At 45.4% G+C, this 27,460-nt stretch overlaps 1 protein-coding gene across 2 annotated transcripts; it reads left to right on the top strand.

Moving 5' to 3' along the window:
- The first annotated feature begins 1,100 nt into the window (after positions 1-1,100).
- TMPRSS2 (transmembrane serine protease 2) lies at positions 1,101-27,370 on the top strand. 2 transcript variants are annotated; one of them, XM_071430175.1, is made up of 15 exons: positions 1,101-1,496; positions 7,722-7,878; positions 9,672-9,742; positions 10,555-10,753; positions 11,635-11,718; positions 14,855-14,974; positions 16,278-16,407; positions 16,882-16,989; positions 17,797-17,840; positions 19,049-19,223; positions 21,481-21,656; positions 22,636-22,731; positions 23,341-23,483; positions 24,186-24,338; positions 24,526-27,370. In XM_071430175.1, exons 3-15 carry the CDS (start codon positions 9,728-9,730, stop codon positions 24,535-24,537), a joined length of 1,455 nt encoding a protein of 484 aa, XP_071286276.1. In that variant the 5' UTR covers positions 1,101-1,496; positions 7,722-7,878; positions 9,672-9,727; the 3' UTR covers positions 24,538-27,370. The 2 variants fall into 2 exon arrangements, with proteins under 2 accessions (XP_071286276.1, XP_071286275.1); XM_071430174.1 differs by lacking the exons at positions 1,101-1,496; positions 24,526-27,370 and adding an exon at positions 1,690-1,805 and having other exon boundaries at positions 24,186-24,510.
- Positions 27,371-27,460: the final 90 nt, after the last annotated feature.

The following is a 27,460-nucleotide window of genomic DNA, read 5'->3' as shown; positions in this document are numbered from 1 at the left end:
CAGCTTCTCTAGTAGAACTGAACAGATCTTGAGGGAATTTTTTCATGATGCCAAGTAACAATTTGTGGGGCTATTTCCCTCCATTTAGGTAAGGAAACTTAACAGGGAAATCTTAGGACCAGGCACCCTGCTTCAAACCTAAAACATCTCTAAGGTCTGAAGACCTTGCTGTAAATTCAAGACAAGGATGTGCCACACAGGTGGGCATGTTAGAGAACCACAGAAGCTGACACTGCAGTGCTTTGGTTGTATCTGGGATGATTTTACCTTTTGCTTCAGGTGAAATTTGAGATCAAATTGCTGCGACTGAATCCACACTGGAAAATGACTGAATCTCACTGATTCCTTTTGGGAGCTCAGGAGCATTTTGCACCCAAAATGGTTCAACTTAAAAACCTAAGCTAAAGTTTAAAGATGTTTTAGACAATATTTCTGCTATTTTTGTACCTAGGGGTCTGCAGATTCATAGTTCTCTCTGAACAAACACATGGAGCTGGAAAAATACTGAAGATACGATTGATAGAATTCCTTGATATGCATTTGGAAATATAAACAAAGCCCAGACATTTGCATGCCAAACTTGTGTACTTTGCCTTATCTGCAGTCCCCCTACAGAGATGTTAAACATAGCATGCAGCAATATTGCAGCTAAATCACAGCTGTTATTAACACTGAGTGGAATTTCTTCTCTTGAGAACTTACTTTTCCAGTACTACTCTGAAGTTTTGGGATGTGAGTGGATTTCATTTTTTATTTTTTTTTTTTTTCGGATGGGGAGCTCAGCTTTGGCAGAGAAAAACCCTCCCTCACCGTAGGTCTGCCTTACAGGTGGCACCACAAGTTGTGAGCACCGCGACCATTGAGGTGGCAGTAATTCCCCAGAGTGCCCCGTTATTAAATGACCCTAAAAAGGTCCAAAGAAAACGGAAGTCATTTACCCCGGCCGGTGTTTTACGAGCAATCTTTATCAGGTACTGACCTGCCCTGTTCAGGGAAGTGCTGTGACTCCGTATTTTCCTGCAACACCCTGAAACGGAGGCCAACAGGGACGAGTTCAACAAACAGGGCACAGCCCCAGCACGCTGGGCTGGAGCAGCGAAAGCCAAACCCGGGGGTCTTACACGGGGAGGGGGCTCAGACACCGCTTCCCCCTTCGGGAGGAGGAGGAGGACGAGGGCTGGGGGTACGGGGAAGGGAAGGGAAGGGAAGGGAAGGGAAGGGAAGGGAAGGGAAGGGAAGGGAAGGGCAGCCAGTGTCCCTGCGGGCCCGCCGGGCTGCGGTGGCCCCGGGGCGGGCGCGGGCAGCGCCGGGTCCCGCCCGCCGCGGGAGGAAGGGGCCGGGCGGGCGGCGCATCCACCTGCGGGCACCTGCCCTGCCCCTGCCCCTGCCCCTGCCCCGCACCGTGAGACTCCTCCCCGGCTGCACCGCCCGCTCCCGGCTCCCTCCGCCGCCTCCCAGCCCCTGCCGAGCCCGGCCGCTCCCGCAGCTTCCCCCAGGTAAGCGCCGCTCTCCCCGCCTCGGGAAGCGCCTGGGAGGGAATCGCCGTCCCGGCCGCTGCGAGCTGCGCCGTGCTGGGTTGGGATTTTAGCTGAGAAACTTCGCTGTGCCCTTAGGGGGGGGATGAGGAGGGAGCGCGGCGGTGCCTGGGAACCGCCGTCCTGCGGGGTAGGAGGCGCCGGAGGAGTGAAAAGAGAGAGGCGGCTCTCCCCGTGCCCCCCTGCTGTCCCCGGTGTCCCCTGTCCCCAGCCGGTGTCTCCAGGGCGAGATGGAGAGCGATAAAGTCGCGCTCTCCCGCGGGCTGGCGTGTAAGGGAAGCCGGGAGCAAAGGAGCAGGGAGGAGGTGGATGGGGAGAGCTGGGAGCAAAGGAGCAGGGAGGAGGTGGATGGGGAAGCCGGGATAGCCCGGACAACCAGGAGCCAAAGGAGCAGGGAGGAGGTGGATGGGGAAGCCGGGATAGCCCGGACAACCAGGAGCCAAAGACACACGCAGGAGGTGGATGGGGAAGCCGGGATAGCCGGGATAGCCAGGAGCCAAAGACACACGGAGGAGTTGGATGGGGATAGCTGGGATAACCAGGAGCCAAAGGAGCAGGGAGGAGTGGGATGGAGAAGCCGGGAGAGCCGGGAGCCAAAGGAACACGGAGGAGGTGGACGGGGAAGCCGGGAGCCGAAGGAGCAGGGAGGAGGTGGATGTGGAAGCCGGGAGCCAAAGACACACGGTGGAGGTGGATGGGGAAGCCGGGAGCCGCAGGAACACGGAGAAAGGGAGGGAGGAAGGAAGGCAGGAGCTGGGTGGGCGCAGTGGGGCCGCTGGGAGCGCGGTCCGAGGAGCCGCAGCGGGGAAGGCGCGGAGGGGCTCAGCCAGAGCCGGCGCACCCCGCACCGCTCCAGGTGCAGCTTGTCCGTCTCTTGCCCTGGCCATGAAGGGTAAAAGATTGGGCAACCTCTTCAAGGCTGCAGAGAGAGTAAACCAGAGCAGTATTTAGCTCTGGGGCCTCTTCAGTGTGTATTGATGCACTGGGTTTCAGCAAAAGCGCTATTTTGGGGTCAAAGTTGGCACAAAATCAAATGATTTTGGGAAAGTAACTTTTAGAAGAGCTGTACCATTGCAACTTCTGTGCCAAAGCTTTGCATGCTGAGGTGAATCCAGTCCACACCTCCTTGCAGGTGGCTTTGTGTTCATTGCTTACCTGGACCTTGAAACTCAACCTCAGCTTCCTGGGTGGGTGGGTGTCTGTGAATTTAAGGGAGCATTGTCCCTTTGTCCTAAGTGGCCCTGTTTGTCCTGAGTAAAGTGACACTAATGTCTCCAGTGCTTTAGAGCCCAAGGAAGTAGCTTGGATTATTTGCATCATCTAGGTAAATATTAGGTGGGGAAAGAGGTGGATGTTGTGTGTGGCATAGATCAGTGAACTGGGAAAATGTGGCTTTTACCTACAGGTGTAGATGTAAAGCCAAAAGACAGGTGGGCAAAGATAAATGTTGATGTCAAAGTAGGACCTCATGTGCCTTTTTGTCTTTCTTCCTTTCATTCTTAAACTGTTAAAATTTATTCTGGCTCATAGGACAGTCAGCCTAGAGCAAATCTATCACAGTAGCCCAGCGTGAAATTGGAAATAAGTTGGAACTACGTTCCTGGATGTTGATGGAAAAACAAAGCAACACATTATTGTGGGATGCTGGTCAAAATATTTGCCTTGGAGTTGCCAGTCCTGAAGATGTGGGCTTTTCCTCCTGTGCCAGTCCAGGGCTAATCCTCACTGAGCAGCTCCAGTGCCACGGTGGTGGCTCTGGTGCCTGTGCAGCATTGCTTCCCCCAGGCTTTGATGTGTGCATCCTGAAACCCTTTCTGGCCACAGGAGCCTCCCCGTGGAGTGAATTCAAACCCCCTGCCAGCAAGATTTGCTTTTCACTCTTGTCTCTGCCATAGACCTCTTAGAAGTGGTTTGCAGCTCCTCAGGACCTGTAGGTCACGGGTTAAAAATCGCTGAGCTGGACAGGGATCTAAATAAATCTGGTTTGTTAACATTGCTGGGTTTTATTTTCCTGCAGTGTGGGTACCTAGTGCTGCCTTATTCACATCACATTATTTGCAGCTCAAATATAGTGAAGAAGTGCTCCTGAGAGGTTTATTTCCCTGCCAGTGACTTTCAGTGACGTAGACAGACACTTGAATTGAGCCAGAGGGTAATAATCAAATATGAAAATGATTAGCAAACATGCTTCTGCCAGAAAGTTATTTGCTTATGCCTTGGAAGAAGGGCAAGGGCAGAACCTGGGATGTCATGTAGGGGAAGTAAGAATCCAAGGCCAAGCTGGCTGTTGCTGCATCCTCCAGCTCCTCCTGCGATCTGGTTTTGTGTGCTGTGGTTTGCAAATGCTGCCTGAGCAATGGGTCCATCTCCTACCATGCCAGACCCTCTGGTTTTTCTGGGCTCTTGGTCCTTTCTGGTTCAGAAATGGCTGGTTTTGTGCCACTCACCATCCACTCAGTGAAATGAGAAAAAAGAAAAGAGCCCTTCAGCCTCCCTCCTCACCCCGCTGCTCCTTACAAAGCACATGATGTACTTGTGGCACACTGAGTTTGAAATCAATGTCTGTTTGCAGACAGATGACAATAATAGTAATAATAATAATAACAAGAAAATTATTTGTAGTGTGAGTATGCCATCCTATAACTTTTCAAAATGTGACTGCTACCCTCAGAGATTTTTAATGCCTCCTTTTCTTTTGCACGTGGGGGTAGAGTTAGTTTTGGTTTCCTGGCTGGGGGAACATTGCTGTGGACTTCAGTGAGCTGCTGCTGATAGTGCTTATCAAGAGGCACTGTTTTTAACACCTCTTGATAAGTAGTTGTACATTAGAATGGCTTTTTAGGAGCTAATCTAGAATAGCTTCAAAACTATTTCTTAGGAACTGTGAGAAGGAGGAGGTTTTATTTGTGGCAACCTTTCAGGTAAATATTTGCAGAGTCTCACAGAGTTCTCTGAAATACTTGTGATGTTACTGCACAGGCATGCTGAATAGAGCTCACCTCTGTTGAGAAGGTTTGTTGAAAGGCCAGGACACTGTAGGACCCTGATTTTGATGACTTTGAGATGTTCAGTCAATTTGTCTTTGATCCCTGCCAAAGGACAAATGGAGTAAATTAAAATCACTTTTTAAAAATCATCACAATAAAAATACTCAGTGCCATTTCCTGAAGAAATGTCTAGGAAATCTTGTTAATGAAATGGGATAAAAAAATCTTATCTCCTTTACTTCTTCATTCATAACTGGATTTTTTTAAACCTCTCTATACTTCATGTGCAACTCATTGTAATTTTTAGTACTGACTGTTAAACAGCAATCTTCATCATGTTTCTTTCCTCTTGTCCAGGTGACAAGGCAGGAACTGTCCTGTGAAATTGCTCTGTGAAAAGTTCATGAAAATGAATCTGGAATCACCTCTTTGCTTGTTTTCCCTCTTTTTAATTTTATTTTTTTTTTTACTGCCCCACTAACCTTTCCTCCACACCATGGTTATGTTATGTTCACGGTTATGTTGCTGAAACTTCTAGGTGGTCATAAACCGGTTGGAAATTAAAAAAAAAAAAAGAAATAATATCTCCTTTCTAGCATCATCAATGCCATAATGTGTTGGCTTGCCCCTCTTTAAGCTTGAGCTTTGCACTGAAATTACTCCTTTGCTATCTCAGTGATTTCTGTTGGTTTGCTTGGTACAGGGAATTTTTTTGATAGGCTGCAGTGTGTTAGGTTCGTGTAGAAAGTTTGGATGCTTTTATGCTTCCCCCTTTTAGATGATGAACTTGACTCCTTTCATTTGGGTTTTGACTATTCTGTCCTCTTACATCTCTGTTTACATGAGGCTGCTTTTATGTAGGTCTAACTGTGAGGAACTAGTTTGGTTTTTTTTTGTTCGGGGGTTTCTTTTTCAGTTGTTGATAACCATCACAGGGCTCAGCAAACAGCTGATGCTGTTTCTGCTTCAGGAAATAACCTGAAACACCTATTGGAGCAATATGTAAATCTGTAAATGCAGGAAGCAAGCTGTTGCCAGTATAACTCTGCCTTCTTTGGCCAGTTGAATTCACAGTGCTGAATTAGGATATCTGGAGGTACTTATTCCATCCTATTGACCTGGGCATGGAAACAGCCTATGGGGATCTCTGTGTAAAAGCTTTGGAAACCAAGAAACAATTATGGCTTGGTGTGTGCTGAGGAAGTCATTCCTTGCATGGAGAGCTGGGGTAAAAGGCAGCAGGTCTGGTGTCATTACAAAATCCTGCTTAGACCTTTGGGGTTTCTTTGCCTTTGATTCTGTCTCTTCCCTTTTTGGGATGTTGGCTCCTGGCCAGCAAAGGACACAGGAGGTGTGAGGGGGCCATGAGCTGATGCTGCTGTAATGAGGCAAAATCAGGGTCTCATTTTTGCCAAAATTCACCAAAATTTGGTGAGGGGTTTAGGAGCATGTGGTGGTGAGGACCATGGAACACAACTCTCCATGGCACAGAGGGACTGTCACTGTGGCAGGGAGGAGGACAAGCCTCTGGAGGGCTGAGAGAGTCTGGAAAGTCCATTTTTGATTAAATAGGGTGTTGTCAAATGAAGTACAGACCAACTGTGCTGCAACTTTTGCTTAAAGACCTGATTTGCAGAAATCTGTAGAAAAACATAAAAAATGCAAAAAGCGATTGGATTGAATTTGTTTTGAATTAATCTAATATTTTTATTTTTTTGTATTGTTGTTTGGCTGTGTTCCTTTTTTGGTTTCATTTTTGACAAATTGACTGGAATAGTGATGCATTCCTTTAATCTTAATGACCCACGATTAAGATAACATGAAATTAACACTCCTAAGGCATATATAAAAATCTTGGCTACTTCAAATAGCAGCTGCCAGCTGAGGCAACACATTTTGCTTTATTCATCAGTGAACTGTGTCAGTGGTGGCTTTTTACTCTTTGTCACTTCTGTCATCAGAAACAGTGGCTTTTTTCCTGTACTTTGAGTTATGAAAGAAAAACCCACTCAGTTTGGGACCTTCTGTGTTGCTGGAGGTGTAAATGCTGCTTCTGCTCCATCCATACTGGAGTATTTGAAATTTAGGGGCAGGACTGATGGGTCCCTTTCATTATTTGGGTGCACTTTTTCCAGAGCTAGAAGGTGTTAGCAACCAACCCTCGAAGCTCTGGTACCCTGTGACACCTTGAAGCCTGCTCTGGTGGGGGAACTCCATCCCAGTTCCCTTGCCTGGGATCTCCAACTCTCTTTAAAGGACTCCTGAAGTTTATTTTTTCAATTGCACCCAGTAAAGTGCTATAGCAGCTCAGCAGACCTCAGGAGGAATGAGGGAAGGAGAGCTGTACATTCCCACTGAACTCTTCTGCACCATCAGAGTGGGTTTAGGACACTTTTAAATGGTCTATTTAAATTTGTCTGGTGTGTGAGGTGAGTTAGGGGCCAAAGTATTGGACTCAGATAAGGCAGACCAGCCCCTTGTAGCTCTCTAGTTGTTGGGGAGTGTTTGATGGTCATTTTGCTCCTCCATGACCCATCTTCCTTATCAGAGAAGCTGTTGCAGTTCCCTTGATGTGTTTGTAAAACATTTTGAAGTGTGGGAGTGATGTGTGCTTAGGAAAACCAGATTATGTCATTATTGGATGCTACAGATTGATTTTTGCCTGAAACATTTGCAAAGGTAACAGCAGTTCAGTGATTTTGGTTTCCTGTCGTTTTAAAACACTGGCAAATATGTAAATATAATACAATACAATACAATATAATACAATATAATATAATACAATATATATTAATATAATATATATTAATATAATATAAATATATATAATACCATAAAATACAGGAACCTATGAGTTCCTGTATTTTATAACAGGTAAAGTGTTATTAATCAGAAACTGGATAGGAAATAGATTAAAAAGAACTGAATTTGGAGTGATGGTGGAAAACCAGCTAAGCAAGAGAGATATTTTTTCCTGAGTTCATTTGAAAACAAATAAAACCAAACCAAAACCACTCCCAGAAACTCCCAAAAGAGAGTGAGGAACACTCTTCCCTGTTAATTTGCAAAGCCTTTCAAATGGTAATATAAAAAATGTATTGGGGATTTTTTTTTTAGTACCTGTTGGCTTCCCTCAGGATCACCACTTCTCTCTGGTATCACTAAACTTCCTAACCCTTTTATTCCTTCTCCTTTTCAGAGAACAAGGAACAGAAATACCCTCCTGTGATTTATTTGTCTCCAATTCTGGGCAGAGCTGCACTTCCCCACTGCTGTGAAGAGCTGGGCAAGGATGGATGGGACATAAAGCAAAGCAGAAGTCCTGGAGCCTTAGTCACCAGTCTGATGGACTTTCAGTAAGTATGAGTAAGGCTCACCTGTCTGCCACACAAATAAGTGCAGTGGTGCATTATTTACATGTTTGCTAGCAATGATAAGCAAATACCAGCATCAGCCTTCCTGAAGTGTCACAAAGAATTGGCATGCTTGAGGGGCTGAGCAGCTGCTGGAACCTGCTTCAGTGACATTTGCAGTTCAGTTTTGGGTGAGATGATGCCTTGACAGAGGTTCTAAAAAATAGCCTATTAACTTTGGGCTGAGTTATTTTGTGTTTTTACACAGCTGCAATGTGCAGGGTTTTGCTCTGCAAGGTAGAGAAATATATTTCTCAGTGCAGGACTGAGGCACTTTCTAGGGTTTTTTTTCTTGTAGAGCAACATGAGAGGACTCAGTAGACAGCAGCATTTATTAGAATGATTTCTTGTGGAGGTCTATAACTGCCTATTTTAGATCTGCACCAGCAAACATTTCTGTATTTCTTGTGTCTGTGGCAATCAGTGGTTTTGCTCAACGTTAACGTTTAACTTTTAAATAAACTGCTGGATGCATGAAACATTCAGTGCAGAACCTCTCTTTTACCCTGTTTGCAAAACTGTGGGATCTCAGCACATCGTTCCCGATGTCCAGAGATGCCAGGAGAACCCTTGGGGGTCTCGGAAATCCTGGAATGTTGCCAAGAGTGTTTGGTGGCTTGATTTTGATCCATCCACAGAAGTGACAGCAGTTTGAGGACATGAGAATCACTTTAGAGTGAAGGGTGTAAAAGGGACACATTTATAGGGTGAAATATAAACTTTAAGATTTTTGGTACAGGGGGGTTATGGAGACAAGATGGAGGGATCAGGGCATGTCCCGTCCTTCTTCTTTCTTCTTCTTGTCTTCCATCTCCTGTGGTGATGTTGGCACTTGGGGATTGGTTCATGGTGAAGGTGCACTTGCTAACATGGGTGAAAAGTATTGGAAAATAAAAGTAAATATCATGTACGTAGATTTTAGTATAAAAAGACACGACCGCCCCGTGGGTGGTCAGAGTGCCCTTGGCTGCCTTGCAGATCAGACCTCTGCTGGGCAGACAGAAAATTTTGTAGATAAGAAACCATAAACAATCTGAAGATCGAAAAGCTGAAGAGTCCAGGCTCGTCCTTTGAAACGCGTCCACCCAAGAACCACCCTGCCCGTGTCGGGGCACAGACAGACAGACGGACCCGACACAAAACTGTCAGTATTGCTGTGGCACAGTCCCCCTGCAGTGCCTCTCTCCCTGTTTTTGGTTCAGTGACTACAACACACAGCCAAGAAAACAACTCTTTAGACCACATAAGAGTAAAAAAAACGTGACCTTGTAGGGGCTGCAAGTACCACGAGCTGGTTGAATTTGTATTTGCTGATGCTGTGCTGGTTTCTGTGTCATAAACCTCAGAGAGACACTTGAGTAAGTGTTGAGAGAGGGCCTGGCCATGGCACTGACACCGTGTGGGTCCCTGCCAGGAGGTTCTCTGACTCTGGCTCTGCCAGCCAGGGTGAGCACTGACTTGACCTTCTCAGTTTGTGCTGCCCTCGTGCTAATGAATGGTTGCCACTGTATAATCCTCAGGCTTGTATTGAGAGGCTGCTGAGATCTGATTTCATGCTGCACCTTGGTTTGTACCCTCTCTTCAAATACTTCCGCTTGGTTGGGAGTTTTGGTGGTTTTTTATTTGTTTTATTTCTCCCTCTCTGCAAATCTGGCCTTTTTCCAAAGGGAAAACTGACAAGAAAGCTGGACAAAGCCTCCAGTTGTGATTGTTTTCTTTTTTGTTTGTTTGTATAGGTTGACACTTTACTCCCCAACACTTGAATTGTTTCTGTACTGTTGACAAAGGAAAAATGACCTCTACTCTAGTAAGTGAACAAAATATTCACAATATTCCTCTCTGATTCTTTTCTTTTAATTTGGTTTTATTTCTTTACACGTGACAGCCCATTGAGTCATGTCCTGATTAACAAGTCTTTTAAAACATGGACTATTTGTTGTGTTTCCTTTTTGGCAAAAAGATGCTGTGAGGCAGGTGTAACAGCTTTGAATTAACCAACATTTCAAGTGCTCAGATACTTTTAGGGGAGATTTATGCTTTTGAGCATGTCTATTTGATTTATTTAAGCTTGTTTTGGTGGGATAAGCTTCTAACTAGTTCTTAAAGCTCTTGCAGGATAAATATTCCTGTTGGAGGGCAGCGTGTGTCAGAAATAGCTTAGGTGTACCTGGTGCTGTCACAGCATGAAATGGGGCAGTAAGCATTTATCCTGGACCTGGACAAAGGCTGTTACTTGTCAGCATTTCTTTCTGTGGTGGTGCAGCCCACAGCTGTCCCTGCTGTTTATTTCTACCCTGTCAGACATCCCAGGGCAAGCATTAGTGCAAACAGCTTGGGAGGGCTGGGCTCAAGAGTCCTTCTTAGGCTGGGCTGCTATGGAAAGTGAGATCAGGAGACTGATCTTGCCAGAGGATTCCCAGCCTCACTCTGTGTTATTTTTACTATTCAAACTGTGGGGTTTTGGGCATGTTCTGTGAATCTCTCTGTCTGTGTTCACTGGAGTCCCCAGTAAGTGCTCTGTGTGCGTGGGGTGTATTTTACAGAGTGGGACTGGGAGGTTTTTGTCCTCGTTTCTCACTCTCTGCTGTTCCCCCCCTCCCTCCCCACGCCACCCCTCAGGGTCCACCGCCGCCATACTACGAGAACAGGGGCTTCCAGCCAGAGCCCCCCTACGCTGCCAGGCCGGCAGCAGGTGCTCACCCCTACCCACAGCTCTTCTCCACAAACCCGCCCTCCGTGCCAAGCTACATCCCAAGGGTTGCCACCCACCAGTCCAGCAGGCCAGCAGCACCCCCACCCAGGAGAACCTGTGCAGCCAGTAAGTTTTGGGGGGGTTTCTCCTGGTTTTGTGTGAAAACCCGCAGGGAATATTTCTCTGTCTGCTCTGGGGTGCCCTGACCCCCAGGGATGCACTGACTTTGACCCTCATTCGTGGAGAAAGTTTCCCAGACTTCAATATGGACCAGAATCCACAAAAGTGTGAAATAGATTATAGAGAGCAGTGTAGACAAATTGAGGTTTTGGGGTTTTTAGTGTGTTGTGGATGGCAGCAAGATGGAGGGCACAGGGTGTTGTCCTGGGTTTGTTCTTCATGCTTCTCCTTCCTTCTTCTCCATGGGTTTGGGTGGCATTTTGTAATTGGGCAGAAAAGTCCCCATTGCAGCTCTTTGGGATCAGTTATTGGGTTAAAAGGGAAAATAATCCAGGTGTCAGTTCTTCATTGGATAGTTCAGTCTTAAAAGACCTTGTACCAAGAGATTGTTGCCATTTTGTGCCTTCTAATGAAAAGCTGCAGAACTCACAGTAGTGAGACTGTGTTACTGATAAGAAATAATAAACACCTGAGTCTGAACATGAAACACCATCTCAAGTGCCTTCAATCCAGACCCAGAGAAACCCACAGCTGGTACTGCCACAGTTTTGGACCTGAGATCTGTTGAAGTAAGATAACAAAGGAAAGGGACTTTCCCTTCCAAGCTGTGCATTGAAGGACCCACGTCCTTCATGCCTTTCTTCCTGTCATGAAGAAGTGACAGCTGGCTGGGGTGCTGGTGAAGCTGGGTCTTTGGAAGGAAGAATGGTGGAATGGGGAAAAGTCTGGCTAAAAATGACTTATTTTAATGTCAAATAAATAGTGCTGGTGGGTGGAAATAACTTTATTTGTGAACCTAATTTCTCTCCTCCCTGCTTTCACTTCAGGTCTAAGGAAAACCATAATAATTATATTATCTATATTAATAGTCATTTGTTGTGCAATTGCTGCTTTCTTCATCTGGTATTTTGGTAAGTTATTTTGTTTTCCTTCTTTTTAATTTTTTTTAAAGAAAAGATATCTTTTCAAGTTAGATGCATCCATTCTCATTTTATGCTTTATTCTGAATTAAGGACAGAAAAATCTTTGTTCCTTTTCTCCTAAGACATGAACTAATGTTGCTTCTTAATGGCTCAGTTTTGTCTGTGGGTTGAGTAGTTTTTTTTTTTACTTCTTTCTTTTTAATGCTGCTGTTACTTTCCAAATTTGAGCTTCACTTAATTTCAGGTGAAGGGAGGGGATTGCAATAAGTGTGCAAACCTTGACTGCAGGAGTGTAAATGATCAAGATGCATTTTGCTTTGCTAAAATGGGATCTCTATTGGAGCAGAAGTCATTTATATCCATTTATTTGTCTCTGTGGGGCTTTTATGTAAACATTGCATGAGCCCAGCCTGTCTCAGCACTCTAAGTTGTACCATGGATGTTTGCTTTGGAAATCATCCCCAGCTGGGGTGGCTGAGCTCTGAAGCAGGGCTGGACCAATTCTGTTCAGCTCAGGTGAAGTTTGCCTTGTGCTGTCTTAATTTCCCTTTCAATGAAAGCTGCTTTGCTAAAAAAGCAGGAAACTAGAAATCTGGTAGTTTTAGGAACCTCTCCTTTCCATTCTGCTCAGGAGAAGAGAAGGAGAGATCCAGTGGAAGGTGTCCCTGCTCACTGCATTGGGTTGGACTAAAATGTTGTTTAAAGACCCCTTCCAAACTATTCTATGACTTTAAGGGAGTTCATTTAGAACTAGTAGGATGACACTTTTTGTTCTTGGAGGTGGTTTTTTGACTCATTTTGATTTAAGCAGGGTGAGTGTAATCGTGTTTTAAATGAGATCAAAAGTACATAATTGAGACACTCTCCTCCTCCTTTTCTACGCGTTAACACTTTGCCAGTGCAAAGCTGACTCCTTTCTGACAACTTAATGGTGCCTGATTATTCAGGGGAGCCCAGTGGCCAAAACCCAACCAGCTGCATCAGAGATTTGATCTGTGCCAAGGACAGAGCAATCCATCTCTGCTGGGGCAGGCTGGGTCCCTCCCACCTCTGGGTTTAGGAGCTGCTCCCAACGTTTTGCTCCATCAAAGAGGGAAACTCTGAGAGCTGGGCTGATGTGGGTGGTCACCAATTGTTGTGGTGTTGTGGGTCCCAGGACGAGGTGAGAGATGACAATTGACTCCAAGTTCTTAGAAGGCTGATTTACTACATTATTGTCATGGTTTAACACTGGCACAATGCCAGTGCCCCCATGAAGATACCTTCTCCCTGGTTTCTGCTGTGAGATGTGACCAGGAATAAGCAAAGCAGGCTCCTACTTAGGGAAAAAAGAACTAGAACTTTATTAACTACTCTACAACTACAGATAAAATGAAACACACACACTGGGAAAATGAAAACTTCACAAATGCATTTCCTCCTCCCCCCACCAAATTTCAACACAATACATTTGATCCTCAAATCACCAACTCTCGGTCCAGCAGCACCTTTTAGACAATCAATCTTCAGTTCATCAAGAGGAGAGGAGTCCTTCTTGTGCCATGGGCTTCCCCTGGAAACACAGCCGAAGCCTCGTGTGTTCCTGTGTCACTCGTGGCACCGCCCGGAGTACATCTGCCGTTGTGACCTCTTCCTTTCATGTCCAGTGCTCTCACCACTGAACACGGACCAGAGCTGCTTCTAGGGTTGTCTTTTAAGGATGCTCTGTCCCGATCCAAAAAAAGGCACAGTCTCTCCTTTGGGACACCTGTCCCCACAATCTCTCTTTTGGGACACCTGTCCCCCCCATATTTTTCACCCCCTGGGGCCGAGGGGCATCAACACTGAACCCTCTTGGTTCTGAGGCCATTGCCTCCCCCTAGAATGCAGTCTCTGTGTCACAAGGAACTTGGGTCTGTCCATCTCTCTTTTGGGACACCTGTCCCCACAATCTCTCCTTTGGGACACCTGTCCCCCCCATATTTTTCACCCCCTGGGGCCGAGGGGCATCAACACTGAACCCTCTTGGTTCTGAGGCCGTCATCTCTCTTCTGGGACACCTGTCCCCACAATCTCTCCTTTGGGACAGCTGTCCCCCCCATATTTTTCACCCCCTGGGGCCGAGGGGCATCAACACTGAACCCTCTTGGTTCTGTCCATGGCTATACAAAAAGAATCCAGCAAAAGCTACTCCATCATCTCTTCCCACTAGGATTCTCTCGCTTGCCCAGACCTCTCTCACACTGGCCCATTTTCTTCCTCATCTTCCACTCTATCTTCTAGGAAAGGTCAATGTTCTGTAAAGTTCTCATTTTCCAAAAAGGGGTTAAAAGCTCCTACAAGCGGCTGGCTGAACTCCCCCCTCTTCTCCGTCCCAGCCGTGCTGCCGGCACAGGCCCATGTTTATCAAGCTTCAAGGTTACAGTCTCAGGCAGCAGCTCTCTCTTTCTCTCTCTCTCTGTCTCTCGGGGGGGGCCTGCCCGATAGCTCCCGGTGTCTCTCTCTCTCTCTCTTTCTCTCTTCCACCCTTCCACCCCCGGGGCTCAGGCCTACCTCTCTCGGCCACATGGCTTTTCCCCTCCCCCTGCCCAGCCAGCAGCTGGGCCGGGGCAGAGACCCGAACTCTTTCCCACCGGAAACCCAAGAGGGCCCTCCCAAGGGAGAGCTCTGCTTTTAACCCCGTGTTCTCAGAGGCGTGTCCGTGTCCCAATGGCCAGGTTAAATGCCAATATTAAAGTCTGAATATCCATTGGCCAAAAACACAGCATCCCAAAAAACACATTTCCTGTCAAACCACCACAATTATTACATTATATCATATACTAAAACTATACTAAAGAAAGAGAAAGGAGACATCAGAAAGCTAGAAAGGAATGAATAATAAAAACCCGTGACAGACAGAGTCCCAACACAGCTGGACTGGGATTGGTCATTAATTAAAAACAATTCACATGGAACCAATCAAAGATGCACCTGTTGGTGAGCAACCTCCAAACCACATTCCAAGCAATCAGATAATCATTGTTTACATTTCTTTTCTGAGACTTCTCAGCTTCTCAGGAGGAAAATCCTGGCGAAGGGATTTTTCATAAAATATCATGGTGACCATGTGCAGCCTCGTGGCTGTGTTTCTGTCTCCCTGCAGTAGAGAACCACTGTCTCAGCTCCCTGATTGAGTGTGGCTCCTCAGGGGTGTGCATGTCCCCCTCCCAGTGGTGCGATGGAGTGAGCGACTGCCCCAACGGGGAGGACGAGACCCGCTGTGGTGAGTGACAGCAGCCAAGGGCTGGGAAATTCTGCATCAACTGCAGGAGCCTGGGGGAGCACTGCCCTGTACAGAGCTTGCCTAAGCTGCAACAAGGCTGTTTTAGCCCAAGGTCTGTCTTTAAAGTGGTTTAGGGTGTGTGTTATGTATAGATATTCAGTTTGTTCCCAGCCCGATTGAAAAACTGAATAAAATGCTCAGGGGTTTGAGCTGCCTTGACTTCGAGTCAGTTTTTTAAATCTCAGTTTTTAATTTGAGCAGGGTTTGTGCAAAACTGGATCTAGCATTGTCTCTGGATGGAACAGTCAGTGGTGACTTCTCAGTAAACTTCAGGTGATAACAAACCTTCAGTCAGGCTTAGCTTTTCCCATGTATTTTGTATTCCTTGTTCTCTTCTTAGTTCTTCAACTAAGTCATTTGTGTAAGAAAGCCTGGCCTAATCGTTGCTTTGACCTGAAAAGATGCCAAGGGAAGCTTTAGAGCTGAAGGTAGAAGGTGGGAACCTTGATTTGTCCATTCCAGAGGTTTGGCATCTTGCGTCGTGCCAGTGCCACGCTGGAAACGCCAGCTGTGCTTTAAATTCCCTCTGCAAACTTTTATCCAGAACATTCTCCTGAAGGGTTGGCGTTTGCTGGCAGCTGTTCCACTCCATTTGGTTGAATAATGGCCTCTTGGAGAAGCCTGTTTCAATCTGTTCTTTTGCTTGAACTATTTTTTATTAAATTTTTGTGCAAGCAAATACATAATGGGACGCGGAATGTCAGAGCGAATTGCTCCTGGTTACATTCTTGCTTTACAAAGCACTTCTCTGAAGAAATTTGGTGTATTAAGAGATAATAAAATCTCTTAATAATAAAGATATTAATAAGATAATATATTTTTCAATAGACTATATTTTATTTATGCATAGTATGTAATATATTAAGAAATATATGGCTGCATAGAGAAAAGATCAAAAAATTTCATTATGGCAATCTTTCTCAGTGGTAGAATATAACAGAGAAATTTTAGCATAAAAGCTGAAATGAAAGGATGAACTGTATCTTGTACATTTGCTTTTTAAAACTGGTAGTTCTTATAAATTGCCTTACATGAAAAGAAGTAAGTCATTGCCATATTTCTGTCTCCTGGCTATTTACTCAGAATTTGAGTAGAAGGGAGCATTAAATTAACACCAATTCATCCATGAAGTGGATATTATGGGTAACTACTTCCAAGCAGAGAGAGCAGTAATAAATAATAGCATGTGGTGTTCTTAGTTTCCTTCTTTTTTTTCTTTTTCCCTTTCTTCCTTTTCTGGCAGTTAGACTTTTTGGACCAAATTTTATCCTGGAAGTTTATTCACCTGTCAGCAAATCCTGGTATCCTGTTTGCCATGATGACTGGAATGATGATTATGGGAAGATTGCATGCAAAGACATGGGCTACAGCGTGTAAGTGCAACCTCTGTCAGCCTCTGCTCAGAGAAAGAAAGGTTAAAATGTCCCTCTTGCCATTTTTAATGTGGCTGAGACTTTGCTGTGAAAATGTATTGGCAAGGGCATCTCTTCATCTTGCTCGGTTACATGAGGTGTATACATATCAGGTAAAAATATTATATAAATGATATTAATATTTAATATAAAATATATAATATTTATAATATATATAGTTAAAAATATATATATATATAATATTTATATAATTTTATATAAATGATATAAATAAATGATAGAAATTTTTTTAACCCAGTGACTGTGGCTGGGCTGCACCACCAGGGTTCCACGTTCACAAAAATAAATATAATAACCAAAAATAAAGATTTCTGCTGTCGTGTCAGAAGCTCTGGCTTGGCACAGCTCATTGTTATCACCTGTTTGAAAACTGAAAGCACTGCTGGGTTTCATGGTGGACTTTCTGTTTTTTAGGGATACATATTTCTACAGTCGTGGGGTACCTGACGTCAGCTTTAAGAGCTACATGAAGCTGAACACAAGTGCTGGGAATATAGACTTGTACAAAAAGCTGTACAGCAGGTATCTTTGGTTAATAAAAGCCTCTCTCCTTTCATCCAGGCTCTCTCCAGATGCTGGAAGAGGTGCAGCTTCTGCCTGCAGCACAATGCAAGCACATCTTCCAGTGGGGATTGCTGGAGGGAAAGGGACTTTGCCTTTAATCTGATTGCAGCAACGGCTTTTCCCTCTTTTAAAAAACACAGCTGTCATTTTTCCATCCTCCCTGTCCTTTTCTAAAAGAAAAAAATGTCCCATCCTCTGTGCTGTCTAGAAGGCTGCCAGGTCAAGGGTGTTTTTCTAAGGCTCTCTGACCAGCAGCAGGAGTTTGTGCATGGTGACAGGAGCTACAAGCTGCCACACATTCACAGCAGCTGGCACAGCCTTTTTTTCAGTCACATGAACACACAGCATGCAAAAATGGATCCTCACTGTGGAAAGCATCATTTTTATTATCATTAAACCACTCTGAAGTGTCCAGTGTCAAAACCTGTAGGCTGCTGTGCCTGCAAACTCCCTGCAGCTCCCTTGTTTAGTTCTTCTGCCTCGACTTCCTAAATCAGCTCCACTTTCTCTCTTCATCTTGCTTTTCAATGGGCTTTAAAACCTTTTGTGCTCATGCCTGCAGTGTCCCACAGGACAGTTTTGGTGAATGCAAGGCATGGTGGGGGCCAGATGGTGAAGAGAGGAGGGAACCCTCTGCAGGAAGATGAGGCTGAAGGCAGGGCATGTAGCTGGAAAGGGCAGAAAGCAGCTGGAGGGTGGACTTGGCTCACCATTTCCTTCACTGAGTGCCTAAGATGCTATTTGGTGTTTTTATTTCTCCTGCAGTGGTTCCTGTGCCTCAGGAAATGTGGTTTCTCTGCGCTGCATAGGTAACTCCCCAGATATTGCAAAAACTTCTGCTTCTTCATGCTTTGAAATGCTCTGGCTGGCAAGTCCTTTTGGAACTGAGGCATTTATTGCTGCTTTTGCATGGGCAAATGGTTTAACTCTGGTTCCCAAATAATGCAGTTTTAGGAGCAGGGTGGGAGAGAGGAGCCAAGGAATGCAGTGCATCCCCAGTTGCTTTTGTCTTTGCTGCCACTGGTTCCTTTAAATGACTTGTGGTGGAGCTCCATAGCTGTCCCCCAGCGCTGTGTTGGGATGTCTGTGGCACATTTGCTCTCCAAGATTCAGCAGCTGGGTGGGCAATGCATTTTTGATGGTGATTCCTGTCCTGAGGAGTCTCCTGGCTGTTGGCTGCTTTGTTGCACAGCAACAAACAAAAAACCCCCAAAAACCAACAACAACAACAACAAAAAAAACCCCAAAAAACAAAAGAAACCCCACAAAACAAAAAACCCACAACAACAACAAAAAAAAACCCCAAAACAAAAAAAAACCCAAAAAACAACAACCAAAAAACCCCCAAAACTAAAAAAAACACAAAAAAACCCCCAAAACCAAACCAAAACAAAAAACCCCAAAAAAACCAAACCCAAAAAACAACAAAAAAACCCCAAAACCAAAAAAACCCAAACAAACAAAAAAAAACCCCAAAAAACCCCAAAACCAAAAAAAACACAAACAAAAAAACCCCCAAAACCAAAACAAAAAAAACCAAAAAACCAAAAAAAAACAAACCCAAAAAACAACAAAAAAAACCCCAAAACAAAAAAAAACCAACCAAACAAAAAAAACCCCCAAAAAACCCCAAAACCAAAACAAAAAAACCAAAAAAACCCAAACCCAAAAGACAACAACAACAAAAAAAACCCAAAACAAAAAAAAACCCCAAAAAACCAAAACAAACAAACAAACAAAAAAAACCCCAAAACCAAACCCCAGTGTCAGAATGGCCAGAGACTCCTGAAAGGTGGGAAGAGTTTATGGTGAGCCAAGGGCAGCAGCTGCCAGGTGGGGTTTGCAATTTAACGGGGGTCTGGGCAATGGCAGACCTGGGATTTGGTGTCAGGGCAGGGGTTTGAGCTGTGGTGTGCCCAGCATGGTGTGTGCACCCCTCTGCCAGGGGAGCCTGGGGTGCAGAATCCCCTTCCCAGCCCCCTGTTTGATGAACCTCTGTGTGTGCCTGACCTTTCAGAGTGTGGCCTGTCCAGCAAGAGCGCGAGCATCATGAACAGGATCGTGGGGGGCAGCGGGGCCGTGCTGGGCCAGTGGCCGTGGCAGGTCAGCCTGCACGTGCAGGGCACCCACGTCTGCGGGGGCTCCATCATCACCCCACACTGGCTTGTGACAGCAGCACACTGTGTGGAAGGGTGAGTCCCTCTCTGTTTCACAGAATCACAGAATCCCTGGGTTGGAAGAGACTTCCAAGATCATGGAGTCCAGCCCAGCCCCAACCCCTCAACTGAACCCTGGCACCCAGTGCCACATCCAGGCTTTGTTAAACACACCCAGGCATGGGGACTCCACCACCTCCCTGGGCAGCCATTCCAGAACTTTCTCACCCTTGCTGGAAAAACCTTTTCCCTGCTCTCCAGCCTGGATTTCCCTTGGTGCAGCTCGAGGCTGTGTGCTCTGGGTGTGTCAGTGCTGCTGGAGAAAGAGCCCAGGGCCAGCTGAGCACAGGCCCCTTTCAGGAGCTGTGCAGAGTGAGGAGGGCAGCCCTGAGTCTCCTTTGCTCCAGGCTGAGCACCCCCAGCTCCCTCAGGGCTTCCTCACAGGGTTTGTGTTCCCAGCCCCTCTCCAGCCTCCTTGGCCCCTCTGCATGTGCTCAGTGTCCCCAGGTCCTTCCCAAGCTGAGGGGCCAGAGCTGGGCACAGCACTCCAGCTGTGCCCTCAGCAGTGCAGGGACAGAATGACCTCCCTGCTCCTGCTGGCCACTCCATTCCTGATCCAGGCCAGGAGCCATTGGCTGTCTTGGCCACCAGGACACACGGCTGGTTCATGGTCATCCATCTGTCCAGCACCCCCAGGTCTCTTTCTCCAGCCACACTCTCCCAGTCCACAGCATTGCAGGTGGTTACTGTGGCCAAAATGCAGGACTCAGCACTTGGATTTATTAAACTTCACCCTGTTTGCCTTTCTTCAAGCTGAAATGCATGAATTTATTCAATTCTCCCCACTTTCTCCCTTAAAACTGAATTTCTCCCCCCACCTGGCATGCAGGTGCTCGGTGCAGTGTTTTGTCTGTGTTGTAAGTTTGAAGTATTAAGGGAAGATTGGTTCTGGAGGAGGCTGGCTGCAGCTCATCTGTCTGCCTTCTACAGGAAGTCTTAATTTATATTTTGTCTTATTTACAAAATGAAGTGGGTGATGTTGAGCACAAATACCCACCCAATTCGAGATGTAAACTCAAGGCACCAAATTTAATGCCAGCTAGTACAAGGTTTCCATGAAGATGTTGAATTACACTGTGAGAAAACCCAAAGGGAACTCCCCCCCTCCAAATTCTCAAATATCACACTGCTGTAGATATGATCCATTTAAAGATGCCTGTGCCATTTATTTCTTCGTATCTTTTTGCCACAAGGTAGTAAAGTCCAAGTCAGTATTAAATACAGATTTATATCTATCCAAGGAGCACTTTATGTAGCCATCAACAAGAAAAATAGCTGGTGCTTTGTACATTTTTAACCTATAAAATAGAGTTGAGGGTTCTGTGGTACCCTCAGAAAGGGCAAAAATTTGTTTAAAAGGTGGCTGCTTCTGTTGGAGGGAAAACCCACAAAGCAAAAACATTTTTAATGGTTGGTTGGCTGGATCACATTTGAGGCTAAGGCAAGGAAGAATATTTGTCCTTAACCTTGAGAAAGGAATGCAAGTGTTGATTTCTACCTGGAGATCTTATCCCTCCTTTGTTGTCTGGATTGGAGCTCTGCAGTGTGCAAAAGCTTTGGGAATGGCAACCAAGCTGCAGCTGGCACAAACCTGGTTTTCAGCCTGGTCTGGGTCTTTTTTGGAGGTGGGGTGACTTTCAGGCACAACTGCCTTGGCACTTCTCACAGAGGGAGTTTTAGCACTTGTGGCAAGTTTTCTATTAAGCTTTTGTAAACTGTGCTGGAGCACAAGAAGCTGCTTAAATAGCATGCTTAACGTTAAAAAAAACCCACCAAAACCCAAAACCAGCCTAAAAAAAACCTCTGGTGGTGTTTTCAAGATAGTGAAATTCTTTCACTAGATCATGTTTTTACTAATTCTGGCTTCTGCTGATACTGGTGACATGTGAGACTTCAGAAATACCTGCCTGATCCCTCAGTCATGGAAATCAAAAGGCTTCAGTGTTGCAGTCTCAGACTTAATTTGTTGTGCTGAGTGATTAAGGGGATGGACAGTGATACTGGACCCACTGCAAAGATTTTATTTAATATATTTTTGAAACTAGAGCCAAGCTTTCCTCAAGTTACATGTCTGGCAATTTGTTTTGTCTTATTCTTCAGAAATGGTAGTCAAATGCATGCGCATTTTTGGTCACACAAACATTTGACTACATGAAGACAATTTTTCTGAAGGTCCTGATCTCTGTCTTGTCACCACAGAATAAAACCTTGGGACCTTTTCTTTGTTCTGTAGGCGACTGTCTGACCCACACAGCTGGAGGGTTTATGCTGGGATTCTCAATCAGGATGAGATGCTCTTCAGAAGCGGATACAAAGTGCAACTGATAATTTCCCACCCAGATTATGACACAGACTCTAAAGACAATGATGTTGCCCTCATGAAGCTGGAAACACCACTGAGTTTTACTGGTGGGTATTCTGCTCCTCTTAATAAGGGAAAAATCCAGTGGCAGTGAGCACACCTTTTACAGCTTCTGAATTTCATCAAGCAATCCTTGTAGACACTTATTGGAAGTACACAAAATGATCCTAGAGGCAGAGGGCACAGCCTCTGATTTCCTCAGCAGGATTTATTTAAATCTGTGACATGGATAGGGGCTTTGGGCTCATCTCAATGATATATTTTTACCTCAGAATGCTCTATGGTGCTTCAGTTTAGCCACTGCTTTATGGGCAGACAGCTACAGGTGCAGTGCTGATTAAATCCCAACTCAAGTCAGGTCAAATGATGGTCAAAAAACCCTTCAGAATTCAACATTACAAGAAGGTCCTTTCATAAAAGCAGATGTAGGTTGTTTGTAAGCAATCAGTACAAAATAGAGAACAAGCTATTATTTAAACTTGAAGTGCTTTTTGTGTACAGGTCCTTTGTGTTTCAGTGCATCATTTAAAGCTACCAGGAGTAATCTGAAAGGGATTTTCTGCTGCTGAGAGCAGGGACATTGCCTGGTCTCCAGGTTTTTGTGCTGCACACTTCTTGTATATATCAGTACTGAATCCTGCTTGTCTTGTGATTATTTTCAGCAGATTTTTGCAAAGAGAATGCAGAACCTGTAGAGGTTTTCAGAATTTCTTCTTCGTCTTCTACTGCTCAGAAGAGCTGGTGTTAATTGTTCTATTTAACCTGACGAATTAAGGTAGAACCAGTAACTGCTTGTCCCTCACTTTGAGGTGGAGATGGGGTAGGTTTGAGGTGAAGTTGAGGTAGGTTTGAGGTGGAGGTCAGGTATCCCTCAGGGAAAGGGCAGCTGGTAAACTTTCTTCTGCTTCCTGCATTGTCTGCCTGCGAGGAATGCAAAGTACAGAGGGAATGCATGGTGTGTAAGTGGTGGCCATTTAAATTTATTTTGAGTTCTGTCTGAACACCTGTTTTCTGTTTGTTTTGCAGAAACTGTGAGGCCAGTTTGTCTGCCCAATCCAGGAATGATGTTCCAGCCTAACCAGCAGTGCTGGATATCAGGGTGGGGAGCAGAATACCAAGGAGGTAAAAAGTGCCTTTGGAATATTTTGATCTTTCACATGAACTAGTCTTCTTCATCCTAAGAATATTGTTGCATGGGCTGATGGGGCAGTTTGAATTACATCTGTTCATACACTATTTTTTCACCCATTTTGCAGCCCCCAATATTTACCCAGGGCACTCTGTCTCAAAGCAAGTTTTGCATTCAGCAGACTGCAAAGGGCCCCTCAGATCAGTGCTTTGGGCCATAAATACCCATGCAGGAGATAATTCTGTGCCTCTGCTGGCAGGGCCACCTCTCCTGCAGGAAGGGTTGCTGTGTGCCAAGCATGCATGTCCTGTGGATGTGGGAAAGGGCAGGAGCTGCTTCTTTCCACCACCTCAGGCTGAAAGAGAATAACAAAAATAAATTTGCAAGACTGGCAGAAGGAAAGGGAGGAAAGGGGTTTTTTTTTGGTATAAGAAAGGTGCTGGGGGAGGACCTCTTGACCTCTCTTAGACTTCTTAAATTTCCATCTTACTGCTTCTAGGAAGTTTATTTCATCTTGGCTGCTGGGGTTTTTTGTAACAGCAAAGTAATGTGATGCTGATTCTGGTTTTGTCTTTGTACGTTTGTGCCTATTCCAACTCCAGGTAAAACATCAAATAACTTGAATTACGTTGCGGTGCCCCTCATAGAACGTTCCAGGTGTAATTCTGTTTATATCTACAATGGCATGATTCTGCCTACAATGATCTGTGCTGGAGACCTAGCAGGGGGCATTGATTCCTGTCAGGTAATTATTCCTAATTAATAGCTAATAATTGTATAAAAGATGTAATGATCTGATTATTTTTGTGGCCTTGCTAGTAGGTTTTTTTATCTATCTATCTATCTATCTATCTATCTATCTATCTATCTATCTAATCTTTCTATCTGTCTTTCTTTCTATCTGTCTTTCTTTCTTTCTATCTTTCTATTTCTCTATTACAAATAAATCCCATTCTCCCCCAAAATTAAAAATTTGCATTACATCCACTTGGGCTTCTGGTTCTTTTGGTGGTGCATCCCTTTAAAGAGGAGAGCTTTTGTTTTATCATCTGAATGGCTGCCAGTGCTGAGTTCTCACTAAATTCCCAAGGGGGGTGAGGCTCCTTTTTAATGCTTCAAGGATGGTTTGTTACCTGGTACTTGAAAGTGATCAAATGCTCCTCATAACTACAGCATTATTATCATTATTATATTATTAATCACAGTGTTGTGGTTGTGAACAATGAAGCCAGTAATGCCAGTCTTACTTAGAGGGCTCTGGGCAAATTATTTTCATCCCTATTGGAAGCAGACCTCATTTAACACCAAAATTGCCACCATATTTGTTTTAGTGAGTCCCTAAATGGCAGGTAGGTTTATATTGAAACTAAAGCTGTGTTCCTGGAGTGAAACAGGTCGTGTTTTTCCTGGTGACCGTGTCACTAACAAGGTGTTTGTGTCCCTGCAGGGTGACAGTGGAGGTCCTCTGGTGACTCACCACCACTCTGTGTGGTGGCTGGTTGGGGACACCAGCTGGGGCACTGGCTGTGCCACTCCCAACAAACCTGGAGTGTATGGGAATATGACTGTGTTTACAGACTGGATTTATAAAAATATGCAGGTAAAATATTCAGAGTTTTTTCATAAATTTTAAAGCCCCACATCCTGAAACGTGGTTCTACTTAAAAAAAAAAAAAAAAAAAAAGTGATTTACATGGTAACTAAGCTGTTTTGTTGGGAAGCATCCAAGTGATTGTTAAGACAGAACCTGAACCTTTGTTTTCTGTTTTGTTTTGTCTTTTAAACAGGCAAACAGATGACAACACTCTCCTTGCTACTCGATGTTCCTGAGGACAAGAATGAATGAAGCCATGGGGGCCTGGGATATTTATTCACTTTGTGGTTGATTTTATTTTTCCTCTTTGATTTTTCTTTTTAAAAGTAACATGAAGGATCGCACACTTGGTTCTGTGCTGGCTACAGTGACAGATCTTAATCAGTGAAGGATTATCACAATGAGCACCTTTCTTCTCCTTGGGGTGCCTGGCAGAGTCATTCTGTCAACTGCTTGCTGAAATGTCTCTCTTTTGTTGAGTAACTTTCACTTGATGATCAGGCTTATAATGACAATTTCAATCAGAATTTAATTTCAGATTTTCGTAGCAGGATGCTGAGACAGTTGGTTTAGTAGTTTTTTAAATTAAATGTTAAGTAATGTGAATGTTGAATCTCTGAGCTGCTGGTTGGCAATTTTAAAAGAAATTAATGTTTTTTTAGTATAGAATTACAAAATGGTTTGGGTTGGAAGAGACCTTAAGGATCATCCACTTCCAACCCCGCTGCCATGGGCAGGGACACTTTCCACTATCTCAGGTTGCTCAGAGCCCCATCCAAACTGGCATTAAACACTTCCAGGGCTGGACCATCCTCAGCTTCCCTGGGCAACCTGTTCCAGTGCCTCACCACCCTCACAGGGAAGAATTTCCTCCTAAAATCTAATGTAAATGTGCCCTCTTTCAGTCTGATGTCACTAGCCATTGTCCTCTCACTCCATGTCTTTGTCCAAAGTCCCTCTCCAGCTCTCTTTAGGGACTGGAAAAGGTGGTGAGATCTCTCCAGAGCCTTCTAGAGGCTGAGCAACCCCAGCTCTCTCGGCCTGTCTCCACAGCAGAGGTGCTCCAGGTCTTGGAATGGCTTTGTGGCCTCCTCTGGACTTGCTCCAGCAGGTCCATGCTGGGGATCCCAGAGCTGGATGCAGGATTCCAGGTGGGGCCTCAGGAGAGTAGAGGGTGAGGCATATGTATGAAGGGAATTTTTCATGCACTACAGTACAGGCACAGAAAATAAAATAAAAAACTTCACTGTCTATTCAGGTAGTTAAAAATCCTCAGGATCTCAACACAGCCGTCAGTCAAAGTCAGACTGGTGCAGTCTGGCTGCCTCAGACCTTACAAAAATGTGCCTTAAGCTGCTCTGAACCCAAAATGGGAGAGTTGTGGATGTGGGATTTGGAGAGGGATGCCCCAGGCAGGGATGCTCTGGACAGGGATGCCCTGGACAGGGATGCTCCAGGCAGGGATGCTCTAGACAGGGATGCTCCAGGCAGGGATGCTCCAGGCAGGGATGCCCCAGGCAGGGATGCTCTGGACAGGGATGCCCTGGACAGGGATGCTCCAGGCAGGGATGCTCCAGGCAGGGATGTCCTGGACAGGGATGCCCCAGGCAGGGATGTCCCAGGCAGGGATGCTCTGGACAGGGATGCTCCAGGGCAGGGATGTCCCAGGGCAGGGATGCTCCAGGCAGGGATGTCCTGGACAGGGATGCTCCAGGCAGGGATGCTCCAGGCAGGGATGTCCTGGACAGGGATGCCCCAGGCAGGGATGCTCTGGACAGGGAAGCTCCAGGCAGGGATGCTCCAGGCAGGGATGCTCTGGACAGGGATGCCCTGGATAGGGATGCCCTGGATAGGGATGCTCCAGGCAGGAATGCCCAGGGCAGGGATGTCCCAGGCAGGGATGCTCCAGGCAGGGATGTCCCAGGGCAGGGATGCTCCAGGGCAGGGATGTCCCAGGGCAGGGATGTCCCAGGCAGGGATGCTCCAGGCAGGGATGTCCTGGACAGGGATGCCATGGACAGGGATGCTCCAGGCAGGGATGCTCCAGGCAGGGATGTCCCAGGGCAGGGATGCTCCAGGCAGGGATGCCCTGGACAGGGATGCCATGGACAGGGATGCTCCAGGCAGGGATGCTCTGGACAGGGATGCTCTGGACAGGGATGCTCCAGGCAGGGATGTTCCAGGAAGGGATGCCCCATGCAGGGATGCTCTGGACAGGGATGCCCAGGACAGGGATGCCCCGGACAGGGATGCCCCAGAGCTGCAGCAGGAGCAGTCTCAGTGCTGAGGTCCCTGGCTGAGCACATTGAAGGTGACTTTTGACCTCTCCCTGCTGTGGAAGGGCAAAGGAGTCCAGGCAGGCTGTGCTGCACCTGGAGCTGCACACACACACACAGGGATGGGATGTTTTGTACAAGGAAACACAAAGCTGCGTTTCTGCAGGACAGGATGAACTACCTCATTTGTTAAATTTGGCTTCTGATTCCTTAGAGCTCTCCTTTATGTATCCACCTGTATGTTTTTAGCAAAATATAATTTGTATCCGAGTGCCACCTGACTGAGGATTTTGAAAATAATTTATAATTGTGGTAGAGGATCAAAAAGCCATATCAAGTCACTTTGTTAAGGATAAATCTTTATTGAATGAAATGACTCTACTAGTCTTGTTTTCTCTTTTGGTACTGAAATGCAATTATCTTACATGTAAACACTGCACCAAATAAATTGGTTTTTTTTTCTTTTTTTTTTTTTTTACAAATAGTTTTTCTTAGTTGTGCTTTATATCTGTTTATTTGGATTTTGGTTTTGAAAGCAGTTGCTGGATTCAGTGTATGAAGTGCTTTGAGAGTCTGATTAAAAAAAATGAAACCAACAACAAACAAACAAAAGAAAAACAAAAAAAAAAAAAAAAAAGAAAAAGAAAAACAACTCAAGAGGGTGAGCTGAGAGATTATTTAAATTCCAATATTTCAGGTCCATGAACAAACTCAGGGAAATAAATAGAGCAGGATGTCCAGGAATGCTGAGTGGTTTTGGTGGCTGGGTCTGATGAAATCACTGTGATTTAATTGAATTAGATAAAGAAGTTTAGCCTGCGGGCAGTGGCTTGAGGGAGTCACACCCTATTC

Source organism: Agelaius tricolor, unplaced genomic scaffold (assembly GCF_023055355.1).
Source record: "Agelaius tricolor isolate 1412-34295 unplaced genomic scaffold, bAgeTri1.0.p SCAF_7, whole genome shotgun sequence".
In the NCBI taxonomy this organism is placed as follows: domain Eukaryota; kingdom Metazoa; phylum Chordata; class Aves; order Passeriformes; family Icteridae; genus Agelaius; species Agelaius tricolor.
Note: the sequence above shows the minus strand (reverse complement) of the source record. Positions and strands in the feature narration are given on the sequence as shown.

Coding starts and splice junctions, on each gene's coding strand:
- TMPRSS2 (XM_071430174.1), top strand. Junction 16,990..17,796: donor TACAAAAAGCTGTACAGCAG/GTATCTTTGGTT, acceptor TTTCTCCTGCAG/TGGTTCCTGTGCCTCAGGAA. Junction 21,657..22,635: donor AACACCACTGAGTTTTACTG/GTGGGTATTCTG, acceptor TTTGTTTTGCAG/AAACTGTGAGGCCAGTTTGT.